The sequence below is a fragment of the Paroedura picta genome, chromosome 6, assembly GCF_049243985.1.
Source record: "Paroedura picta isolate Pp20150507F chromosome 6, Ppicta_v3.0, whole genome shotgun sequence".
NCBI lineage: Eukaryota > Metazoa > Chordata > Lepidosauria > Squamata > Gekkonidae > Paroedura > Paroedura picta.
In genome coordinates, this window is record NC_135374.1 from 68,349,648 (window position 1) to 68,374,498 (window position 24,851).

A 24,851-nucleotide genomic window follows, 5' to 3' on the forward strand; every position below is an offset into this window, starting at 1 on the left:
TCTTTCTTTCTTTCTTCCACCCACCCTGCTAGTGCCCACTGTATTTTTGGTACAGCGGGCTTAATATCTAGTTTTAAATAAAGAGGGTGGAGGCTTAACTATATTTTGGTTAACTTTATCGAAGTGAAGAGCTGGTATGGTGTAGGAACAGCAGCCTAAGAGAAGGGTAATATATAAATGCAATCAATGAATGAATGAATAATTAATCTGGAGAACCAGGTTTGATTCCCTACTCTTCTACATGGAGCCAGCTGGTTGATCTTGGGCTAGTCATGGTTCTCAGATCTCACTCAAGCCCACCGAACTCATAGGGTGTCTGCTGTGGGAAGAGGAAGGGAAGGCCATTGTAAGCCACTTTGAGACTCCTTTAGGTAGTTAAAAGCAAAGTATAAAACCAGCTCTTCTTTTTCTGAATGTTTTGCTGTGAAATGCTAATAAACAGTGAAACCCTTTCACAACTTTTGTATCAAACTTCACCAAAATTGAGTACAATATTAGAAAACTATTAATCCTAGATTTGTTTCACAAGGAAGGTCAGGAGTCAATCATAAGGCTATACATTTCTTCCATTCTCATTGCATACCATTATCTATAAGAGTATATGCTCTCCACAAGGAGAGTTGAGTTTAGGGATATCACAAGAGAAATATCCCAGAGATCTTTTCTGCTCTGCCTTCAAGAAAGAAATCTGCCTTTTTACTGTGAGGAACTGTGGCAGTGTTTCCCAACCTGTGGTTTGTGAAGCCTGTGAAAGTGGTCTGGGGCTTTTGCAGTTTTATTGATTTGTGAATTTCTGTTCTAAGTTTCTATTAAATCAAGTGTGCTGGAAATGACTTCATGTGTAATAGAATGACAAAAACAGGATTTACTTATTGATCTCTATGCAGTTTGTGACACATATTCTTAAAGCACTGAGGAACATTATCAGGACAGCCATTTTTTAAATACAGAATTTTGTCAAGAAGTAAGAAATTGGCTAGTAAACCATATTTCTGTTTGAAATATGGACAAAATATAAATAGTATATTGTATATATAGATAAAAAGTAGATATAGTTACAGAACTTAGCATATTAATCCTGGTGTAGAATTGTATCTTATCAGTTTTTTTGTAAGGAAACCTAAGTTACTGGGTTAGTATTGAACCTGCAGCATAGGCATCATCTTATGGCTTCATTCTGTCACAGTGCAATCATTTAACCCACTTCTTGGGGTTTACTTCAGATTGCTTTATATTTGAATTCAGTTATTCCAGAATGCTGTTCAAGGCATTGGAAACCTTACTTGGCCTGAACCCAATAAGGACTGACAGATTGGTAGCTCTTTCTGAGTTCTGTGAGTGGTGAAACATGGTGTAATTAGTAAGTGTAATAATTTATCTGGCTGATTATAGTAATGAATAAGATTCTGATATGTTAAGTATTTATACAGCTTTTGAAGTGAGACCCATCATACCTTCCAGGGTGGATTAGAGGTTTTTATTGCAGAGAACCTCTGAATTATATGTATGGTAATTTAAGGTTGGGTTTGGAATTTTAATTCAGTTTAATTTGCTTGTTTATTTATTTTTTTTAAATGATGGGGGCCCTCTCTTGGCAGAAAGACTGTTATATAAATGAAACAAAGCCCTAATTAAATGGCCACTTTGTTGGGGGCCTTTGTTGGGTCTAAACTAGCTTGTTGCTTCAGTTTGGTTTATATATCTAACGGTTATTTAAGTGTTCTTTACGATCTTTCATATAAACAGTATATTACATAAATCTTCAACATTGTTGTCCCATTTCTGACTTTAGTTACAAAACCTCCAACTGTCTCTGGTTCTCTTTTTGAAATTAAATATATATTATTTTTTATTATTGCATTTGTGATGTAACATAATTTGGTCTTGATTTTAGGAGTTTCTATATAGCAGCAAGAAACTATTGCTAAATTTCATTACCTTGAAGATTTTTCAGAACTTCTGTACCAGGAGATGTGGAAATCAAATTAATTAATTAAACATATTAACTCTTGAATTCAGATATAGTAAATCAGCTGGGAATAACTCACCACAATCATTAAATAGGCTTTGAGTATCTCAGTTTAAAATTATTTGTTGCATTCTGTTTAGCCTGATTTTATGGCATCCATTATTCAATAGAATAGAGCCTCTTGTGGCGCAGAGTGGTAAGCGGCAGAAATGCTGTCTGAAGCTGTCCGTCCATGAGGTTGGGAGTTCGATCCCAGCAGCCGGCTCAAGGTTGACTCAGCCTTCCATCTTTCTGAGGTTGGTAAAATGAGTACCCAGCTTGCTGGGAGGTAAAATGGTAATGACTGGGGAAGGCACTGGCAAACCACCCCGTATTGAGTCTGCCATGAAAATGTTAGAGGGCATCACCCCAAGGGTCAGACATGACTCGGTGCTTGCACAGGGGATACCATTTACCTTTACCTTTATTCAATAGAATGCTATATTTCCTTCACTGGAAAAATCCTGTTTTACAACTAATATTTGAAATCACAAAGATAAGGTGACAAAAGATTCAGGAATATTTTTTCTAACATTTGTATCTTACAGGCCTAATATGATACAAATGATTATTGTAGCTACAAATAATTTATTTATACATACATACTTTTCTACACTGCTCCATCTTACCTGGGCTGAATCTGCACAGAGCTTTTATTCGAGTCCCAGGTCAATTAAGTCCTTGCTGTCACCACTGAATGTGATTTCCACTTTGATTTTGGGCACTTTAAATTCCCTCTGCAACAAGCATGATTGATCCACAGTGACCCTACCTTTTCCCCGTGATATCCGAGAGTGGATATAACCCTCAATATTTGAAAAATCAGCATGAGAAAGTATGCAACTGTCTGCTTTCCTTGAAATAACTTGCTGCCGAGCCTCTGCTGGCTACCAACTTGCTGCTGAGCCTCCATGGTAGAGAAGCCCTGATTGGCCAAGGCTTGAGTTCAAAGGCTTCCTCGTTCACAGGCTGCAAGCTTGCCTTAAAGGGGAAGCCCTAACTTCTCTCAGCAGAAGCTCCAAAAACCTAACTTCTCTCGGTAGAGATTTGTCTCTTGTTTTTTTTTCCTACCTTCTTCTGTCTCCAATCCTTCCCCCCCCCCCTTCCTTCAAGAAAAGAAAGAGGCTCCGGCTGCACTTGGCTCCCCCTCCCCTTCTGAGCTTCCCAAACCATGTGCAGAACACTGTTCTGTTTCAGTGGGGGGGGGGGGGGATAGAGGAAGACCTGAGTTCAAATCAATCTGGATTCTGTAGGATCCACAATGGAATAAAAAAAGTAAGTGCAGATTCAGCCCTGGTGTCTCAAGGCCATTCACAACATTTATTTATACAATGATACATTTACAATGATAAAAATTACTAAAATAGTTACATAGTTAAACCAGTATTAATGACAATATCTGTGAGCCAAAATCTTATTGGCTTGGTGGGTAAATGTTAGGTCTCCAGAACCCCTTATTAGAGAAGATGGCAGGGGAGAAGGCTGTCTGCTAGTGCAACTATTACTGTGTAAATTCTGTTAGGGCCCTGATGTTCTTGGGGAGCTCATTCCACCAGGCAGGGGCCAAGGCTGAGAAAGTCCTGGCCCTGGTCAAGGCCAGTTGGATTTTTCCAGAAGTCAGAACTGTCATGCATTCAACAACATTGTTTCAAATAGTGAATGGCACTTAACTCTGTGGAAGAGGGTGTGAATTTCTACATATTTCTTTCCTTTCGCTGTAGACTTCCACATTCTCAAAGTGTGATGTTCACAAAATAAAATGTATTAGACCACTCCTCAAATACATGAACATTATCTCTAAACAGGTATTATCTCAAAGCAGACATATAGTCTGACAATGGGCAAAAGTAGAATACCCTGCTGGTAAGGGCCAGGTATCAATAATGCTTAGATAATGTTGTTCAGCTTTGCCTTAGTTTTAGTGTTATCAACTTCAAGATGGGGCCTGGAAGAAACTCCCAGATGTTTACCACACCTGCAGTGCCATGCTGGGCTGCTGCTGGGTGTTTGCAATGGGACAGTTTGCCCTGCCACTTCCTGTATCCCCATAGGGGACTGTTTTCAGTGGTGCACCCTGTCCACTCTGGATTTCTGCCTACAGATGAGGCAGCCAGGGTGGAAAGGTTCCACCACTGGGGGGGGGGGTGATGGAGTCTACTTTTGTTCTGTTTAGGAAAACAGTAGCAATACTGCTTTCCTAAATAACAACAAAAATGCTCCAGGCAGCTCAGCATCATTGCATAGCACTACAGAGACACCCAGGGCATTTTTTGTTTCTTTCAGGATGCCGTAGTTGGGGGATGGGCCAGGCCTAGATGGCCTGACCCTTCCCCTGCCTCACGGGTCTGCCCCAACCGAGGCCCTTTTGTTGCTTTGGGCAAAAAAGGGAACACATATATCTGCATTCTCTTGCCTCAGGGCAATGGAAAGCCTGAGTCAGGCCATGCCTGGGAAGGGCTCGACTCAATGCTGACATCATGTGGAACTGGGAATTCACCCCACCACTGGACAAGCAGTAAGGTGGGGCTAATTCCCACTGTGGAAACAGTCCCAGAGTTACAGCCTATGCAGGAGCGGTTTAAGAATTTGGGGGACCCATAGCACCAGAGCCAGTTTAAAGATTTGCAGGTCCCTAGCTCAATATAATTACAATAGGAACAGCCTGACTGGGGGCAGAGCCCCCCCAATGGAAAGCCCTTCCAAGTGAGTATTCTTAAGGAGGGGAGGGGGGAGGGGGGCTGCAGCCTTGATACAGTGTGGAAGACACTGTGTTGGGGCCCTTGGAAGCAGGGGTCTATAGCATGTGCTACATGTGCAGCATGGTTAAACTGGCCCTAAACCTATAGTACCCTTCCAGTGTAGACTTTATGATATCACATCTCTGCCAGATACCTCCCTCCTAGGTACCTCCTTCCCAGCTGCCATCTTCAAATCTCCAGAAGTTTTCCATACCAAATGTGATAATTCTACCTATTATGTCTGTAAAATGCTCAATAGGTTTTTTTTTTTTTTGGCTGGGGGTGGTGGTGGTGGTTCATGTTTTGCTACTGATTTCTTTGAATCTTAAAAAAAATGGCTAGTATTTGATGAAACTATAGTACTACGTTAATGGTACTACATAGTACATATCTACCAATTTAATGTGCCTAAATGTTAAAATATGCTTTGGAGGTTTGTCAAGCCAATAAACCTGCAATATTGCATAATACTATCATTCAGGACTTGTTTATGTGCCCTGTTTAATTATTGTAACCATAAGCTTCTCTGAAGAGATATTTTGTTGGGGCAGGTTTTAAAATATACTGTGAAAATTGAGGGCAGGTGAGGTATCTATCAATCAGTGTGTGTGTGTTGTATTGTCAAATTGTTTCTGACTTATAGCAATCCTATGAATTAATAGCCTCCGAGAAATCCAATCATTAACAGCTTTGCTCAGGTCTTGCAAACTGAGAGCCATGACATTCTTTATTGAGTCAGTCCATCTAATGCTGTGTCTTCCTCTTTTTCTGCTGCCTTCAGATTATCCTAGCAATATATGTGCTCTCTACTGGGTCCCAATAAGGACTTATGCTGCGTTTTAGACCAACTGAAGTTTCCAAAGTAGCTTCAAGGGTAGCCCTGCATAGAGCAAGTTACAGTAATCCATCTGGGGGGTGACTATTTCATGGATTATGGTGGCTAAATTGGCAAGTAGAGTACTGATTGCCATACCTGGCGAAACTGGTAGAATATCTGGTGAGGGACATTTTTGGAAAAACAAGGAGGACCCGTCAGCCAAAAACCAGGAACAAATATAATCAAGTTAACAATGGCAAATGTAAATATAATTTTATTGAATCTTCAAACCAGAGTCATTACTACTCACTTTCAACCCAAATATCTTTCTCAGTGACACTTATGTTCTTATAATTCAAAGAAAGTACCGTATTTGCCGGTGTATAAGACGACTGGGCGTATAAGACGGCCCCCCAACATTTCCACTCAAAATACAGAGTTTGTTACATTACATTACAGTACTATGGGCCACTATGAGCAACTATGGCTATCCCAACTGAAGTGCACCCGGCATATAGGATGACCCCCCAACTTGGAGGCATGTTTTTCAGGGGGGGAAAGTAGTCTTATACGCCAGCAAATTCTGTAAATACTATATTATTTCTCCAGAAAATGTTCCACTTATAATTATCACATGGATCATAGAGGTTCATATACTTTTGAAACTCCAGACAAAGAGGTCCATATAGATGTTAAATAACACAAGAGAAAGGATAGCTCCCTGCAGAACCCCACATCCTAAGGCAGTGGTCCCCAACCTTTTTATCACCGGGGACTGATCAACGCTTGACAATTTTACTGAGGTCCGGGAGTGAGAGTCTTTTGCTGAGGGCTGCCGCCGCCGCATGAGCCCCTGCTCCACTTGCTTTCCCACTGGAGCCCCTGACTTCCCGCTGCCTGCTGGAGGGTGCTGCCAGCAGCAGCTGCCAAGGGGGAGCCCCAGTGTCATGCCAAGGGGGAGCCCCAGCCATGGCGGCCACTGGAGAGCACCAAAGGTGAGCCAGCGGTAGAGTGGCAGGCCAGCCCCCTAGGCAGCAGCCAGGGAGGAGAACAAGGAGGAGCTGTGGCCTGGTACCAACTGATATACGGACCAGTACTTGTCTGCATCCCGGGGGTTGGGGGCCATTGTCCTAAGGCATACGACTGGGAGGGTGTCTCTCTTCTAGTGCCACTTTCTGTCCCCAGTTTTGCAGAAAGGATTGCAGCTATTTAAGGGCAGCATCCTCAATTCCCAGGTTGGCTAGGCAGCTAATATTCCATGATCGACAGTGTTGAATGCTGCTGTTAAGTCCAATAGCAATAGCAGCATTGATATGCCTAAGTTCAATTATCCCCAGAGATCATCTGTAAGGGCAACCAGAGCTATCTCCACCCTATGGCCAGACTGGAAGCTGAGAGTCGATACATCATCCAAAAAGCTCTGTAGCAAGTACCACATGTTCAACCACCTTTCTCGGAAACGACAAGTATGAAACTAAGCAGTAGTTGACAATGTTGGATGTATCCAGCACTAAAAGTGGCCTAACAACAACCTTCTTTAGTCTCTACAGGATGGTCCCTGAAACTAGGAACAGCTTTAGAATCTCCAAGAGAGGGGATTGGATCTCCTCACCACTAGCATTCACTAGCCATGAGGGACACGGGTCAAGGAGACACATCGTAGGCCACACTGGTTATAGAGAATGGACTGAAGTGGTCCAAAGTAGACAGAACAGATATCATTAGCTGTTTATTAAAGTAAAACCTGACCAGTTAAGGAAGGTGAAAATCTATCATGTGTAGGAAAATAATTAGTAGATTAAGTAGCCAATAAGCTAAGAAGCCAACATTTTGTTTTATGTCAGAATTGCATAGAAAAACATTAAATCAAGGCTTTCTTTTAAAACTGCCTAAAGTGGAACCTTCAGTTTGCAAGATCTGAATAGGTCTGTTAACAATAGGATGTTAAGACTTCATTCATAGGATTACCATCAGTCAGAAGCAACTTGATCGCATTTAAAATGCACACATGCAAAATTTTAAAAAAACTAATGATAGTGCCATATATTTCATTAAAATGATTCAGTTATAGAAAACACTAAATGATTTTGCAAGGATTCTAGGAATAGCACTGTTCTTATGTTTACTGAAGTCCTGGTTTAAACACTGCATGCTCTATAGACACACTTCGGTGTAAGTTATTTGCTAGCCTCAACTCTTTTTCTTTCTCTCTAGATTGGCAGATTGCTACACTTGCTATGCTGTTGGGGGGTGCTGCCATAATTCTTATAGCTTTCTTGGTTGGACTAATTTCGATCTGTGTGGGGTCACGGAGGCGGTTCTACAGACCAGTTGCTGTCATGCTGTTTGCAGCAGGTAAATAAATAATTGCTTCCCAAAAGTATATTAATATTTTAGTAACTGCAGCTTCTTATTTGTTTGGAAAATAGATGTGACTTGTGCATTATTATCGTTTGTTGCCCAAGTTTGTTTCAGAAGTTGTTAATTATACAGAATCATCAACTTTGTTTACCTGGATAGGAAATCCTAGAATGTCACTTCTTATGTCACTATGTGCTATAATGAATACTTAATTCTATTCATCTTCATACTCAACCATCATGCAGTTATATATTGGCCTTCTCCACAAAGTGAAATTCATACAGGACTGTATGCAGGAATCAGTCAGTTAATAGTCTGTCTAGGTAAGGAAGCAAACCCTAAATTATATTACATGCTAGGTGTGTATTATCCCTGTCACATGTTTACAATGGAGCCATTATCTTAAAAACCATCACAGGTTCATTAGTACTGGCTGAATTTAAATCCTTTGGAAAGACTACAAAAGTTGCTTCTTTAGATGTAGCCACTTCAGATAGTTTTGTCTGAGTTATTTTTTCTCCCAGAGCCCTTTCTAATTTTTTTAAGTGTTAGCCCTTTTTTAAAAAGTATTAGTCCTTGAAACCGTTCATATGGAAATAAATAGGATTAAACTGAAAGGTGTTTATATTTTCCCCATGATCCATGGGGAGAATCAATTTCATTGTGTCAGGTTTGCTTTTTGTTATTAATTTAACAGCCGTCACACCATAAAGCTTTTATTTTATTTTTCAAAGGATCAAAGAAGACACTTGGTATAGAGGAATACTTTTTGAAAAAGGGGGCGGGGTGGAACATATAAGCAAACCAGGCCAAAGAGAGCTCTCTCATGTGAATCGTAATAACCACAGTGAAATAATCACTTGGTACTTTCAGTGGTGGCTTTCAGGATGGCTGATAGCAGATAGAATTCCCCCCCCCCCCAAAAAAAAAGTATTCGAAGCATACATCTCCTTTCTGTCAATCATCTCTGTGCTGGAACTGAAACACTAAGCCTGCATGATAGCCAGTAATGGATAGAGTGACAGAACCATCTACTCTGGTAGATGGATTTTAAAAATCTATTTACAAGGATATGGAAAGATAGCCCCTTACTGTTTGAAGGTTCTTATATTTGCAGAATCATGACAATTATAAGGGGAAGGATCCTACTGCCCCCTGCTGTTCTCATTATTTTAATTATCTCACATCAGGTTAACTGGAAAAAGGTACATTTTGTATGTATTTATATTGGGGCTTTCATTGTTCTTGAAGCTATTTGCACAAGGAGTTCAGAATCTGTTAAATGAATTCAGTCACGTGACTCCTAATACATTTCTTTAGTGGGGGGGTTTTTTGGCCATTGATTCTGTTTCCCATACCATTACAGAGTAATAATTCAACATTTGATCTGTAGTAGATAGAATAGAAGGTAGACATAAAAAACAGAAGATTGGATTAATAAGAACAAAATTATTCTGATTCCCTTCCAATGGATGTTTGACAGAAGATACAGGAAATGTAGTAGAAGAGGTGTCCCCAACCTTTTTCAGCCCATGGGCATCTTTGGGGCCCATTCCGCACAAGGCCCAATATTGCCAGTTGGTTTCACAAAGCAATAACGCTATTTTAAATAGTGGAATCTTGGTGTTCCGCATACCTTCATTTATAGTGGAATCCAGCAGCATTTAATTCATTCCCCACAGGTTTCTGGTCTCGTAGGAATCGCTAGAAAGGAAGTGATTTTTTCTGTGCTTGTTCCCGCCCCGGGCCGTCAATCAAACGAACAGCCAATGGGTGGTTGTTATGCTCCCAAAAATCCCCTTTCCCTTTAAGCACAATTTTAAAAAACACACACACACACACACGTTTCAACGAATATGCCTTGATTCTTCCTAACATAGAGACCCATTTAACTGGCGTGTGAGCTGGCGAGTCATCGTTACCACGCTCCCCCCCCCGCATGGGCATGATTTTTGGCCGAAATTAAAGGGAACTGGCAAACAGGGGGCTGTGTTGTGCTTAGGGGAGCTTTAAAGCACTTCTGTGGAGGGACTGTAGCCGGAGAAGCCTCGCTGGGTGAATGAAGCCTCGCTGGTTCATTGCTTTCCCCGCTCGCTCCGAGGGGGAAAAAATGGCGATCGCTTCGCCGGAAGTTCGGAGGAGAGAGCCAGGGGGAGGGACTTTGTTGAAACCGCTACATTGAGAACGCACAGGTCTTTTTTGCAAGTGTTGCAGGTTGTTGGCAGGAGTGTAGCGATTTTCTGAGGGTGAATGCACTTTTCTGGATTCCCCGGAAATCGCTACAATGAAGCGATTTTCGCGCTACTGTTGCAGGAGTGTTGCAGATTGCTCACGACGTCATGCGGAATGTAATTTTAGTGGCAAAAACAAAATGCAAGACTAGTGCTATATTAAAGTCTTGCGGAATGGACCTGGAATTATGCCACAAGATACTGTCATAAGAAGCAGCTCTAGTCACAAAATGCTAAGGAATGAGACTATGCACATTGCACAATTCTAATAAAAACTCTTTAACATAACAAGTAGAAGTTCTAACAGGATCCCTTTTAAAGTTAGCTTGTTGTTTAAAAATACTATCATGCATACACACAATTTACCTCCCTCCACATAGTGAAAAACGTTGTGTTGTGATAAAAAGCAACAAAGACTTAGCAGCAGCTGCCATTGATGCAGTGGAGGAGTGGGCAGTGGGAAGACGCGCGAGAAGGAGGTTCTATGGCAGCAGTAAGGGCGGGCACTGCGCGAGAGCATTGCGCTTGCCCGGTTGGCACCTGGGTATGGTCTCAGGGTGCCTTAAAAGGTGCCATGTGGAGGAGCCCTGCCTCTTGCACCAGGCTCACCATCTGAGCAGCTTCCCTCCCACCCACAGTTTTGTTGGCTGTTAAACCTATGTCAAGAGCCTCTTGTGGCGCAGAGTGGTAAGGCAGCCGTCTGAAAGCTTTGCCCATGAGGCTGGGAGTTCAATCCCAGCAGCCGGCTCAAGGTTGACTCAGCCTTCCATCCTTCCGAGGTCGGTAAAATGAGTACCCAGCTTGCTGGGGGGTAAACGGTAATGACTGGGGAAGGCACTGGCAAACCACCCTGTATTGAGTCTGCCATGAAAACGCTAGAGGGCGTCACCCCAAGGGTCAGACATGACTCGGTGCTTGCACAGGGGATACCTTTACCTTTACCTTTAAACCTATGTCTGTATGACCACTGGATGAGGTCTTTATATTGCATTTTGTCATAGCAGGCAGTTTTGGCATGGGATGGAGCCTGTTTGGGAGGAGTTCAGTCTGTGCATCAGACTCCCCAGGTTGTGGACCTCCCTATGAGGTGGCAGGTCTACAAGCAGGGACAATCCTACTGGGGAGGCTTGGGGCTCACAGTGCCAGGTAGCCCAGGGTGAGAACAAGAAGGAGGTGGGTGCCTCCTCTTGGCACCCCAGTGCCAGGTGGCCTGAGGTGGTACCAAGGGAAATGGTGCTTCCTCTTGGTACCCCAGGTGGACACTTCCCTATGGTGGCAATCCAGCAACAAGGGGACCCACATTCCTGGCAGGGGAACCAGGATGGCCCCAGGGCACTGCTGTGGTCTGGGTTCTTGTGGTCTTCTGACTGCAAGTCAGGCTCCCTCTTCCATGCTGTGCCAACACTCCTGTGGAGTATTAATAAAGCAGTGGCCTTGTTTAAGTCAACAGAAATGTTTGTGTGTCTTCCTTGAGCCCAAAATGCCCTCCTACATGTCAATAGCTGATGCAAAACAACTTTTAAACAAATCTGCATGGCCTATAAGATCTCCAGAGGCCAATCAGATGTCCTGCTGGACAAAAGCCCAATCTGGCCCTGCCCACTTTCCTAAAACAGTTGGCAGGCTCCAGGAAGGTTGTTGGTGGGCATCATGGAACCTCGGGGATGCTTGTGGTAGAACCTCAAAGCAAGTAGCAAAGTGATCTGGGAGAGATTTCATTGTCCCTTGTTTTTTAGGCCTTTTCTTTTGGAAGGAAGTGGGTACTAATCTCTTTAAGTTTTGGCTATTACTACTTTGCTGGCACTAAAACTTCTTTAGAGTTGCCAGTAGAAAATGATCTCTCTTCAATGTGGGCAGAAAGAAATAAAAACTGCCGACTGTTTTGTAAACTGCAGTTCTTCCTGTAGTCATTCAGGAACAAATCTCATTGGAATCAGCAGGAATTATAGTAAACTCACACAAAAGCAGGATATGATTATCATAGAGAATAGCAGAAGTTAACAGCAGATAGTGAGAGCAGCAAGTTTAGATGGACTACTGAACTTCTCTGACTTCCTCTGTTGTTAATATCCAATAATAGGATCTAGACAGGCCTTTCAGACACCTTCAAATGAGTGGAATTAGGGGTTGATTAAGACTGCTAAAGTCTGGGCCTTTTAGGCTTTTTTATGATTCTTAACTGCTCAAGCAAAAAGAATGTGTGGAATTGTGCATATGAGAGCGTAGATTGTAAATAGTTTAATTACTGTAGTTATAGAAGCTATTGACTTGCAGGCTGGGCATTGTGGGCTCAAGAAGGCATGCACTCTGTTTCTTTGGCTTTTAAAAACAGGCCACAGCTTTATTAACATTTCATCATCTTACCTCCAAGAGGCATGGGGGTAGAAGCCTGCATAATGTGGTCAGCCAACCACTCCATTTTAAACTCAATGGCCCCCTGGAAGCCTGAGCTATGCACCTGCTGGCCCCAGGTCCCTTGCTGTTGTATTCATCCCCAGGGATGTGTACCCAACCCTCATGCAGCATGCCTTTCCCCCTCTGCGCCTTCTCCTGCTTGCCTGCTGCCATGTCAATAGCAGCCACAGGGAAGTCCTGGCTACGTTATATCAAAAGAAATTTTTTGTGTGATGACGTAAAGACAAACGGCACAGACATTTGTGGGCTTGAGACTATTTCATCAGATGAATGAACCGGGCACAATGCCATGAAAGCTTATACTACATTATAAGCTTCCTTTTAGTTTTAGTACAAAATACTGGTCATGGTGGACCAAAAAGGACTGATTCAGTATAAGACAGCTTCAGTGGTTCTTGTGATTTTTCAAAGTTAATCACAATGATGGTTTACCACGATGATGGTAATGTGAACATTAGATGCACATAAAAAGCTGATATAGAAGTCTCACCTACCATATGAAAATCTAAGTTCTGCTGCATCTAGATGCTGTGAACATGTTAGGTGTTATATCTGCCCTAGCAGGAATTTCCCTGTATCTCCTTCTATTATTTCTTGTTTGGATTAGACTAGTCTGTCTGCCCTCATTTAGTCCAGTATTGTACATTGATTAAGAACAACTCAGACTTGGAGTATATGGGAAGAATAAATAGAGCTTATTTTCAAAAGCATAAGAGAAAAAACTGAAATCCAGAGAAACCTGTGTTATAGTTGCATGGAAAAGAACAAGAATCTTTCATATAGACTTCAGTACATATTTTTGAGCTGATTCCATTGCTTGATCAATTTGTTCCATAGTGGCTAAGGCTGATTGTAACTTTGTTCCATAGTATCATATTGATAATATCATTCATAACCACTATTAGCCTTGTCAGTTAGTTGAGCAGCATTATCGATCTATCTCCTACAAGAAGAGCCAATACTCTGCCTACTGACTCCATAAGTTCTTGTGCATGGTGCATAGGGATTCTTTAGGTTGTCCTATGGACATAATAAGCATTCTGTCTGCTGCATTTTTGCTTTACAGAACATCAATAAAACTAGGGCTATTACAAAAAGATTACTTACTATAAAAAAACACATATTTCACCACTTAGCATTAGGGGATTGCTACATTCTACCATGGAAGATTAGAATATGGATTCTGCTGGAATATAAACTATTAATCATTAGTAGTAAAGCCCATTGAGCAAAAAACTAAAAGGGCTGTAGGTGGCTGCCCACTATTTTAAATGCTTCCCCCTGCCTTTGCAAGCTAGGGGGAGTATTTAAAGGAAGCATGGGCCATGTAATAGCTATTATGTAGCCCATGCTCAATTTCAACACTCCCCCATACCTTCACAGGTTGTGGGGAGGGATCCTCTTGAAACTATCTTCATGGAAGAGGCACAAAGATCCCTGGTAAACTATCTTCAATGAAGAGATGCGAAGATCCCTGGTAGAGTGGTAGAGCACCTGTTTGGTGTGCAGAAGATTGAAGGTTCAATCCCAGGCATCTTCAATTAGAAGAATCATGCGCTTGGGTAGGTTGCCAAATCTGGATGGGGAAATACCTGAGAATTTTGGATGTGAAGTCTGCAGAAGGCAGGGTTGAAGAGGGACCTTAGCAAAGTACAAAAACATAGAGACCATCCTCCAAAGTAGGGATGCATCTCCTGGAATTCTAGCTCATCTCTGGGTGACAGAGACGGAGCAAATGGCTGCTTTGGAGGGTGGACTCCATAACTTGGAGGGAATGAGGTCCCTCTCTGCCCCAAATCCCACTCCCAGCTCCAACCCTAATGTTACCAGGTATTCCACCCACCAAGAACTGGCAATCCTACTCTGAAGCAACCTTTTTCTCTCAAGAAACTGATCTCTATTGCCGAGAGATCATCTGAATAGTGGGAGCTAGCCAGCCCACACTTGGAGGCTGGCCACCCTGTGAAAAACCTCCAATCCATGCAAACACACTGCTGGGTAACATCATGGCTGTCATTATCAGTTGTAATGTGGAGGCTACTCCCTTAAATACACCCCCCCCCCAGCCTTACGTTTTGGGGGAGAATTTAAATAGAGAAGGCCCCATACTGCAGCTGATGACAGACACAGGGCTGTCATTCTCAGCTGTAAATGGGGACCCACTCCCTTTAATTACTCCCACCTACCTTCACAGGTTGGGGGGAAGTATTTAAAAGGAATACCTCCATGTTTCAGTTAATATTGACAGCTGCAGAGCTGTCATTATCAGTTGTAATACGGGGACCTACCTTCTAAGGTTTGGGGAAAGTATTTAAAGGAAGCAGCCCCCATGTTACAGCTGATAAACTTCAGCTGTAACACAAGGGCAACTCTGTTTAAATACTCTCCCTACCCTTGCAGTCTGGAGAGAAGTACCTAAAGGGGGCCACCATTTACAGTTGATAATGAAAGCTGTAGGGCTGTCATTATTAACTGTAACATGGGGGCCCCACTCTCTTTAAATACCTTCATGCATCAGTCATTATCAGCTGTAATGTGGGGGCAGCTCAATTAAGGCAACCTTGGCTTGTGAATGTTGGGGGAGTAGGTGATGAATGTTCCAAATCCTCCTGGTGTGGGTGGAGCTCTGCCTGGAGGCTTTAGAATGTTCAACACATCATCGGAAGTGTGCACACTCTTTTATATTGTATAGATTATTAATTGTGGGTTATAGGTACAGAATACACAATTCCACTTGAATTCTTTTGTAATTAGTTAGTAATTAATACATTTCATTATAAGGAATCATATAAGGTATATTAACTTTCTATGGATTATATTTCTTCATTATCTTTTATTCTTATTGCATTATGTTCTATTTACAGAAGTTACTCGTTTAGTCATGTAAGCTCTTGTTCTCAAGAAAAACTGAACTGTTAAAAAAGTCAAAGTAAAAAAGGGAAGGAATAGGAGATTGTTACTTTTAGAACCTTTAGATATGCCATTGCCCCATTCCTATAATATGTTTATATACAATGCAGTATATTTGGAATACCATGTTCTCCATAGACCAGTAGTCCGCAACCTTTCCAAGGCTGCGGACTGGTGGTGGTGGGGAGGGTGATTGTGCGGCTGCGCATGTGCAAAGCGCATGCACGGCAGGTCCGCACATGCGTGTTTGCACCATGTGCGGCCACAAACGCGCATGCACGGCACTTCACGCATGTGCACATGGGTGAAACTGCCGTGCATGCACATTTGCAACTGTGCATGGTGCAAACACGCCTGCACAGACCTGCCACACATGCACATTGTGCATGCACAGCCCTGCGTCCCTCTCCCCCCCTCCCACAAAACGAAGCTTGCCAGGCCGCAAGCTAATGGACCGCTTTTGCAGCCAATTTGCTTGCAGCCTGGGAAGTTTCTTACTGCGGGGGGGGCGGGGAGAGGGAGCCACGGCCCGGTGCCGGGGCCTTCGCGGCACCACGGCCCGGTGGTTGGGATCCACCACCATAGGCTATATAATGTTTAGACTAAATTTTCTTTACAGAAACCATATATTCCACGAGGAACTATGTTCAAGCTTTACTGAAATGAGTAAAAATTATATAAATTGAAATTAAAGGGACTGTGTTCCTGTAGATTCCAATAAATGTTGGTCTTAAAAGTTCTATTGGACTCTCTTTTTGTTGTGTTCCTATAGTACATCTTTCCATTGCAATAGGATACTTTCCAGAGAAGTTAACATAGGAATGTTCCTGTAACATTAGAACTTAACTTCAGAAATATCACAAGCTGCTGACTTTTCTAGACCATATATGTGTGTGCTGCAGGTGACAGACTGCTGTTTGAATGTTTCTTTGTGTTACTACTAGAGGTGTGTGATTTGGTAAAGCTGAGCCCCCCCCCCCCCAAAAAAAAAGAATCAATGTTCATTTGGGTTTTATTTTTGGCATTTCCTAACCCAAAGCATGATTCAGGAACCAAATAATTAAACCCCAAATTGGATTCATCTTTTGATTCAAGTGATTCAAGTTTCCTGAATCAATGCTTCCCTATTTCACTGATCCTTCTCACTTCCCTCCCTTTGGAAGATGGGGGAATTAAAAGGGAGCCCTGAAATGTCTGCCAGCGTTTTAAATGTAATGGTACATCAGTCAGCTACCAAGTTTAAATGGTTAGCAGGCATTTAAACTCCCCCTTTCATTCCCTCCCCTTGGAAAGTGAGGGAAAGCAAAAGGGACTACTGAATGCCAACTGGTGAACTCTGTGGGGCATGGTGATTCTAACCACACCCCTCACACAGCCTGAGTTGATCCCATAGGGATTCTTCTCTGCATGGATCAGCTGTTTGTCATACTTTGTGGGAGGTGGTTTGAACTGGCCCTCCCCTCCCAGCCTGACAAATATCTGATACACTGAGAGAAGTCTCTCTGCGAGATCAACTTGGTCTGTGTGGGGAGGTATAATATGAACCAACCCTCCCTGCACAGGCCAAACTGATTGCAAGGAGAGAAGCCTCCCTGTGGGGTTAGCTGTTTGTATGGCTCTCTGCAGATCAGCTGTTTGCCGGGCTGTACAGAGAGGGCTTATTCCAACCAGCCCTCCCACACAGCCCAAGCCGATCCTGCAGAGAGACTTCTCTCCATGCGATCAACTCTTTGGCTTGCTGTGGATGCATTTAAAATTTGGCCTTCCCAAATCATGCTAAACCCAAATCCCTAAACTGATAGCGGGATTTTGGGCGATTCCCTGAATATTCAAAGCTAGGATGTTATTGAGAAACATTTGGATGTCAGAAAGTTTATTCAAAAATGTGTGATTCCATCAATTGCAATATGATAAAACAGGACAGAAAGGGTTTACCACGTACTGTTTCTAAACATGTAACTCAAGTCTAAAAAATGCTGGTTGTTTTTTCAAAAGTATTGTGATTAATTAGTATTTGCTTTCTTGTAAGCAAATTGATGAAACTTCAAATTTGACATATGGCTTCCCTCCCCCTTTTTCTTTCAGTGGTTCTTCAGGTATGCAGTCTTGTTCTTTATCCAATCAAGTTCATTGAAACAGTCAACTTGAGAATATATCATGAGTTCAACTGGGGCTATGGCCTAGCTTGGGGTGCAACTATATTTTCATTTGGGGGTGCCATACTTTATTGCCTAAACCCTAAGAACTATGAAGACTACTACTGAAGGTAGCTGCTTAAAACAAATAAGAGGAATAAAACAAGGATTGTTCTGTCTTTTCTAACTCAGTGTTTTTAGTACTTTTGTAGAGTATCAAGCAGTTCCCTCTGTTGATTTATCAGCCATTTACTTTTTGGCTACAGTTACTTCAAGTAGCTTTTTAACAACCCCTGAAAAAAAAAAACTACAAAGATTATACCTGCTGATGAATTCATAGGCAAATACTGTGTGCTGCTGCTACATTACTCTCAATTCTCAGCACTAGGTTGCAACAGCAGTCGTATGAGCAACCAAGCTGGAGTGAAAATGCAATGCCTGAATTTGGTATAGCCTACAAGAGAGCTGCTGGCATGAGAACAGTGTAGGGATATCTTTACATGATTCAACAGATTTTCTGGGTAAACAGTTTACACCACTTGATGCATTGACCTTCCAAGATTCCTGCTGAAATAAAAATAAACTTCCAATGTCAGATGGTAAGAACAGTGAATATGACAGATTAATGGCTCCCCTAATAAGTACATTCAAGAGTTTCCTGACCCTACAAGTTTATGCACTGGCAATCTTCATTTTCCAATCATCTGTGGTCTATCAGGAAGACAAGACTTGGAAACGCATTGTTCTAATTATGTGGTCGGACACTACGTCTCAGCTGTAACCAAGTACCGGAAATAACATGGAGAAGGACACTGGAGCAGTTGTTTAAGAAAACTAAAGACGAAAAAGAATTCATGCATGAGCAGCATTTGTCCTGAGCACATTTTGGTTTCAAAACACTCTAGTAAAATTACCATATGCAACAAGCCCAACTATTTTTATACAAAACATTTATTGGTTTTTAAATTGCTGTACAAAGGAGAAGTGAATCCGGATAATGGAAGGTATAGCAGCAAAAGCTATAAGTGAATCTAGACTTTCAAGAACTGTCACTGGGTATTGGGTGGGACTGAAATATTTTAATTATTTTTATTCTCGTACTGCTTGGTCTAAAGCTTACTGTTAACAAATACGTTTTTAGAAAGGTGTTGAGCCAATCGTGCTGTGCCACTGTAAAATTAGAGATCATGATGTAATGCTAGTTAGGCACAGATGTTATGATGGTGATACAAATATGTATAAAAATCAGTGTGGTGAATACCTTATTTGCTATTCTTTTTTTTAATGGAGCCATCTGTAAGGATATAATGTCAAGATGGAATAGATGAAGAATAGGTCTCTCAAAGGGCACTTTTGAACCACAGGATGGTTTGTGATTAATCAGTTTCTGGAGGAGGTCAAGCATATTAATACTTGGTAAGTTTCAAATAAAAAAATAAGAATTTCTCACTGGAAATTACAGCCACCGAAAATAAAGTATGCTTGCTATAGCTATATTTTCAAAATAAATAAATACAAATTCAACAAGTGTCTCTTTTTCAAGAGGAGACTATCAGAAGCCTAGTTATTAAAATGATGAAGTGTTAGTATAGTATTTGCATTGTACTATTATTTTCCTCCACTAAATGTAATGAATTGACTGGAAGTTATTTTTACATATATCAAAGCTTGTTAATTTTTTTCTTCAGATTTTGAAGAGACTATATAAAGTCTTCAAGGCCCAAGTTGATTTGGGGCAGAAGTTTTAAGTTACACTACATAATTTATTTTTGTTTACAACCAGCTAATTTCAGTATTTTCAATTACTTCTGAAAATATTTTTGTACAATATATACAGTTCTAATAGATAAAATTTAGAAATAATTATTTTTGTTATATGGAAATTAAAATGTACCCTAACGTGGAACTCCTTTGAGAGCACAGTCCTTCAAAGTTTTATGTGCAACTCTGCACAGTTAATCTGTAATATTTTTACAGACTTTCTTAAAATTATGACCTCATCAAAATAATAGATGTTTAATTATCACAAATCACATACAGAGAGAAGGAAAGGGTATTCTGCAAAACACAAAACCATAAATATGTTTATAACATGCTATTACTGTCAAAGAAATATTGATTTTATTTTAATGATCCTGCACAAAACTATATATATATGGCAAGGAGCAATATGCTCCCCCCTCACACAAAGTTGTTGGAGATATAACAATCCCATATATTCAGGATAAGACATGTGCACATATGGTGATTTTTCACTATATGTATAAGACAGTTTTACTGTCATCTCCCCCCACCCTAACTCTGCAAAAGATGCTGACCATAATTGTGGATAATGGGCAAAGCTGACAGCACAAAATAAAATTTTATAGTAATTCTAAATCCAGGCAAAGAGGGACAGCGGGAAGAATGTTAAGAGTTTCCATTGTTATGCTACCTAAACAGAGATGCTTTGGTCATTAAGGCCACTGGGAAGATTCTCAGTGGGCTGATGGCCTAGGGTGCCACCCCAAGTCAGGGGCCACCCTTCTGCCAGGGATACTCCAGGCCAAAGAGAGGTGCAAAGCAAGATGAAGGTTCAGGGAGGGATGGCTCATTGTGGCCAGGGATGCATGTACATCCCACCTTTGTCTCATCTGGCCTTACCATAGTGAGTCTTGAGACACACCCGTCCATCCAAGCCTTGCTACTATGAATGATGGGATGGGCCTTCCTGATCTCAATGAATCCCACTGCCCATCATGGCTGGGTGCCACTGTTCCTCTTTTGGGAAACACGGCCATTTACTAGTGGCTGAAGCTTCTTGTTCCAGAAAGTCAAAGTACTTCAAAAGGGATCTGGAATTTATTTAAAGGAATTTATTAAAATGACATTCCCACGTTGTAGCAGTGATAGCCCAGTGTTCATATTTCCAGAATATTTTTAAAATGTGATCATATAAATTGGGATCATATAAATTATGCCATAACTTCAACCACAGTACAGCATCACTCTAGTGTTTGCTCAGAGTTCAGTGGCCCATATCTCAGTGGTAAAACTTATATGTCATGCTGAAGGTCCCAAGTCAATCTCATGCAACTTCAGAGGATGCCAAATAGAAGTGCTTGGAAAGAGTTGGCAATACTAGTTTGATGGGTATGACTCCATGCATAGCATTGTCATACAGAGATAAGAAACCTTTCACCCCCTGTCATCACTTGGTATGGTTTTATCATTCGTTGACTGAGATAGGATTCTGGAAGCTGTGAAATCCAGTGGAAACGTAAGTCTGGTTCCTCAATCCTGACAGGCTACAAACCCCAGCTGCCTGTGCTATTTGTGGCATCCATGTTAAAGGCTGGACACCCAAAGTTTAGATATGTGAAATAAAATGATCTTTGGTTAATTTATTAGATATTGCAACTTCATTTTGGGCAAAACTCAAGTTACCACTGCTGAATTCATTAAAGAGCAGAGAAAAAACATAGCTACCGAGTTAGTTGAGAGAGGATTCAATAGTTCTGTATGGGGCAAATTCCATGAGCCATAGTATTCATTTCTGTGGAAACTGGCTCCTCAAGGTAGAAGCACAGTTCAGAATTTTCAAGAAAGAAGGCTTTTAGCCTGATGCTTGCTTCTGGTGAATAGTATTTGGACTGTGGCCTTTGTCTTTCTGACAAACTCTAACCCTGCCACAAAACAGTTTGGCTGAGGGGTTAATTACTTCCTTTATAATTTTTAGGTGACACAAATTGAAATCCTAAGGACATTCTTGTGATTTTGGTGATTCAAAAAATGTTTCCTGCTGCTTTATCCTTTGAGTTCACGCTCTTTCTACATTTGTGCTGCATTGTGTGTGTGTGTGTAGGGGGGTTGGACTAGATGACCCAGGAGATCCCTTCCAACACTGTTATTCGATGGCAACAGGTGCGCACATAATAGAAAAGGCATAGTGATGATCAATTTCATGTTGGGCCTGCCTGGGATATTTCAGTTTCCAGAAATAGTTTCCTTTCACCAGGAGATGTTAGCTATAAGGTTGTGAGGCATTTCATGCAACAATGACTGAACTGCCAGCAATGGTATTTCAATTTTTTAAAAAAAGGTACGGATCCAAATTCAGCCAAGACAAACTTTATTCATAAGACCAAACTTACAGGATTTCAAATTTTCTATATGTTCCAATTCAGGGAATCCTTGTCATATACTAGCAATCACTAAGGTGGTGGTGAGCCCTAAGGAGCTCCATGAGATTAATCTGGTACTTTTTTCAGGGACAAAAAAGAAATTGCCATAATATTCTGCTCCTCTTTTTCCCTACATTCCTCATTTATTCTTTCTACTTTCCCTTCCCCTATTTTTAAAAGCGTAAATATTTCCAGCAAGCTTAGCATCCCAGCACTTTATTACAAATCAGATAAAAAGCAAAGCAAAAATATTTAATAATATTTTAACACTTCTGTGTTGGATTGTATCTGTGGAAGGCCATCTTTTAACATGTTACAAATGTTTTGTATTAGTGCCACCTCTGTTGTATTTGGCTCTATATGAACAAGCAGGATGAATTCACATCTATTGTTTATCTTGCAAATACATTCACCCATGCTCATACAAATAGATGTTATATATGTCGAGAGATAGATAGCTACACTGACACCAGGGCTAGTGGTTTGTATTTTTAAAGCTGAAAAGTATCCCACCCAGGGCTGACCAAACACCACCTGAATTTCTTCCACAACTGCATTTAGCTTTTGTAAGCTTGACATGTACATTTTAAAGACATAAATATAGAGAGATCTATGTGTTTGAAATATAAGTGATATATAGAGATACATATATATACATGGACTAGCATGTAAACTGTATATTATTAAACATGCAATGAGCTGACTGGTAAGTGAAGTTTAATCTTATGGCTAGCGATGTAATTTATTCATACTATTTTTGTACAGAACAGTGCACACACTAACCTATTGCCTCTGTGTCCTCTATAAAGCCTAAAACTGTGCCTAGAGATTTCATTTCTGTCTTTCGATAATGAACAACGAAGGGTTGATTCTTCATGCTGTAGATGGTATCCATTTCTTTAACATTTTTATATCCCCACCCCCTAAATGTTTGCTATGTTTTATGAAACGTTCCATCAGAATGTGGTTCGCTAGTCGTAGGAAAAGATGTACCTGTACTTTTATTTTTGAAAAAAATGAAAAGTAAATCAAACCAGGAAGATTCCCCCCTTCAGTTTATCATTTTATTACCATTTCAATTTTTTTGTAGCTTCCATAAAGTTGTATGTGGAAAAAGTAATCCAAATAATTAAAAAATGCTGTTATATGAATACTGTTCTTTTTGTCATTTGTATACATATTAAGTATGATAAGCAGTCTTATGAGTCACCTATAATGAAAAACATAGTGAGATAAGAGAAATGGTATCAAGCTAAATACCATAAGGCTGTAATCTGCAGACATTCTTGGCAGTGTTCCTATTTATTGCACCACTGAGGTTAAAATGCATGAACTGCTCTTAGGGGCTATCATCTTGGCACCAACGGAGTCTGCCCACCAGATAGCAGGAAGTGTCAAATCATGCACAGAGGAAACACAAGTTAGCTCTGATTAGTTTTCATTCTGCCCAGACTCCTAAATTAAGGGGTCTGAATTCTTGTGTGCTGTCAAGTCAAAGCCAACTTCAGGCAACCCCATAGGGTTTTCAAGTGAGATGTAGAGAGGTGGCTTATCATTGCCTGGCTCTGCGCAGCAACCCTGGACTTCCTGGGTGGTGTCCCTTTCAAGTACTTACCATGGCTAACCCTGCTTAGCTTCTGAGATATGATGAGAATGGGATAGCCTTGGATCACCCAGGTCAAAGCCTATGCTACCTTGGTGCATCAAAATGAACAACCAACAGACTGGGTGTTAAGCTTGCCATTGATTGCCAGCAATGACACAGGTTTTTTTTTGGGGGGGGGGGTTGTTTTGTTTTTTTAAGGGCTGAAAGTGCAACTAGAATGGAAATTTGCAGATGCAGAACAAAAGACAGCTTGGCTAGTTATACCTTCTGACTCAACTCTCCCTGAACACAAGTTCAGGTGGGAAGTCCATTTCCCAGAGTACCTGTAGTTGATCTGACAAAGTGCCAAAACAGGAGACAGTCTAAGTAACATGCAGATGTTAGCTCCGCTACAATATAGTTATGCATTCCACAAAGACGCCAAGAAGAAGACAGAGTTCCTCTATAGTGTAAAATGAGGAGAAAGGGGGTGGGGGGGTTTGCTTCAAAGTGGCCTCCATGGGCTGGCTCACCTCCAGGTTGGGAGAAACAGCCAAGCTGACAGAGGCCAGGGTGGCATTATGACACTAATATGATTTCATATTTTGTAGACAATAAATATGTATACAGTGTCTCCATTTTAAAAATGTCCTACTTTGACTCCGTTGTTCACTGCTTTTTTTAGTTCTATAAATAATACAGTAGCCTTTATCAAGACATGCTGACTTCACTGGAGCCACTCTAATAACTATTTCAATATGGGTTTGCCAAAGAAGTATCCAAGGGACTTTAAATATAGCCAGTGCCAGAGCTTCAGGAAAGCCTGTAAGAATCTGGAACTCTCAAGGCTATTTATGGTCTCCCTATCTGAATGTTCAGTTTTAATATTCTTTTAAGTATGTCGTTCCTTATGAAGATAAAAGGAAAGCACGCAACTATATATAGTACACAGTTGTTCCATAAGAAGTAAACTGGTTCCCTGCCTTGCAGCATTCTGCCCAAAAGGCACTAAAATGACCATAAAGCAATAAGAATGTATTTTTTAATTTATTTATTTTATTAATATAATGCCTATTAACTATAATATTGGTGAATTAGTGGCTCCATTTCACACATATAGTTTATCTGATATACAATAGGAACTCCATTCAAGCAGAGACATACAGTATTACATATATTTAGTGATCTGGTTGCTCTGTACAGATTCCCAGTCCCACACTGATATACATATACGCACTCCCCACAAATTTATAGTTACATGCCTTCATTTAGCTGTATTTAAGGGCTAGTGCATGGAAAAACCTAGCTCCTGAGTGAAACACCAAAATTACCATTTTTTAAAAAAAACATATGTTTTCTGCCTTTTAACAATTTAAAGTGCAAAACCTAACATGAATTATTCTCTGTGAATTAGACAATACTTTTTCTGAAACAAGATTTCGTTTATTTTTTCCAAAGAAAGAAAAACACCACAATCCTCAAAGTACT

General features: G+C 41.0%; 1 protein-coding gene across 1 annotated transcript in view; it reads left to right on the forward strand.

Annotated features, from left to right (window-relative positions):
* Nucleotides 1-22,929, forward strand: part of TMEM47 (transmembrane protein 47) — a 35,044-nt gene extending 12,115 nt beyond the window's left edge. Inside the window, exons 2-3 of the mRNA XM_077342942.1 lie at nt 7,778-7,918; nt 17,566-22,929. Of these exons, the coding sequence (XP_077199057.1) occupies nt 7,778-7,918; nt 17,566-17,744 (320 nt within the window). The 3' untranslated portion in view covers nt 17,745-22,929. The remainder of the gene's footprint in view (nt 1-7,777; nt 7,919-17,565) is intronic.
* The last annotated feature ends 1,922 nt before the right edge of the window (nt 22,930-24,851 follow it).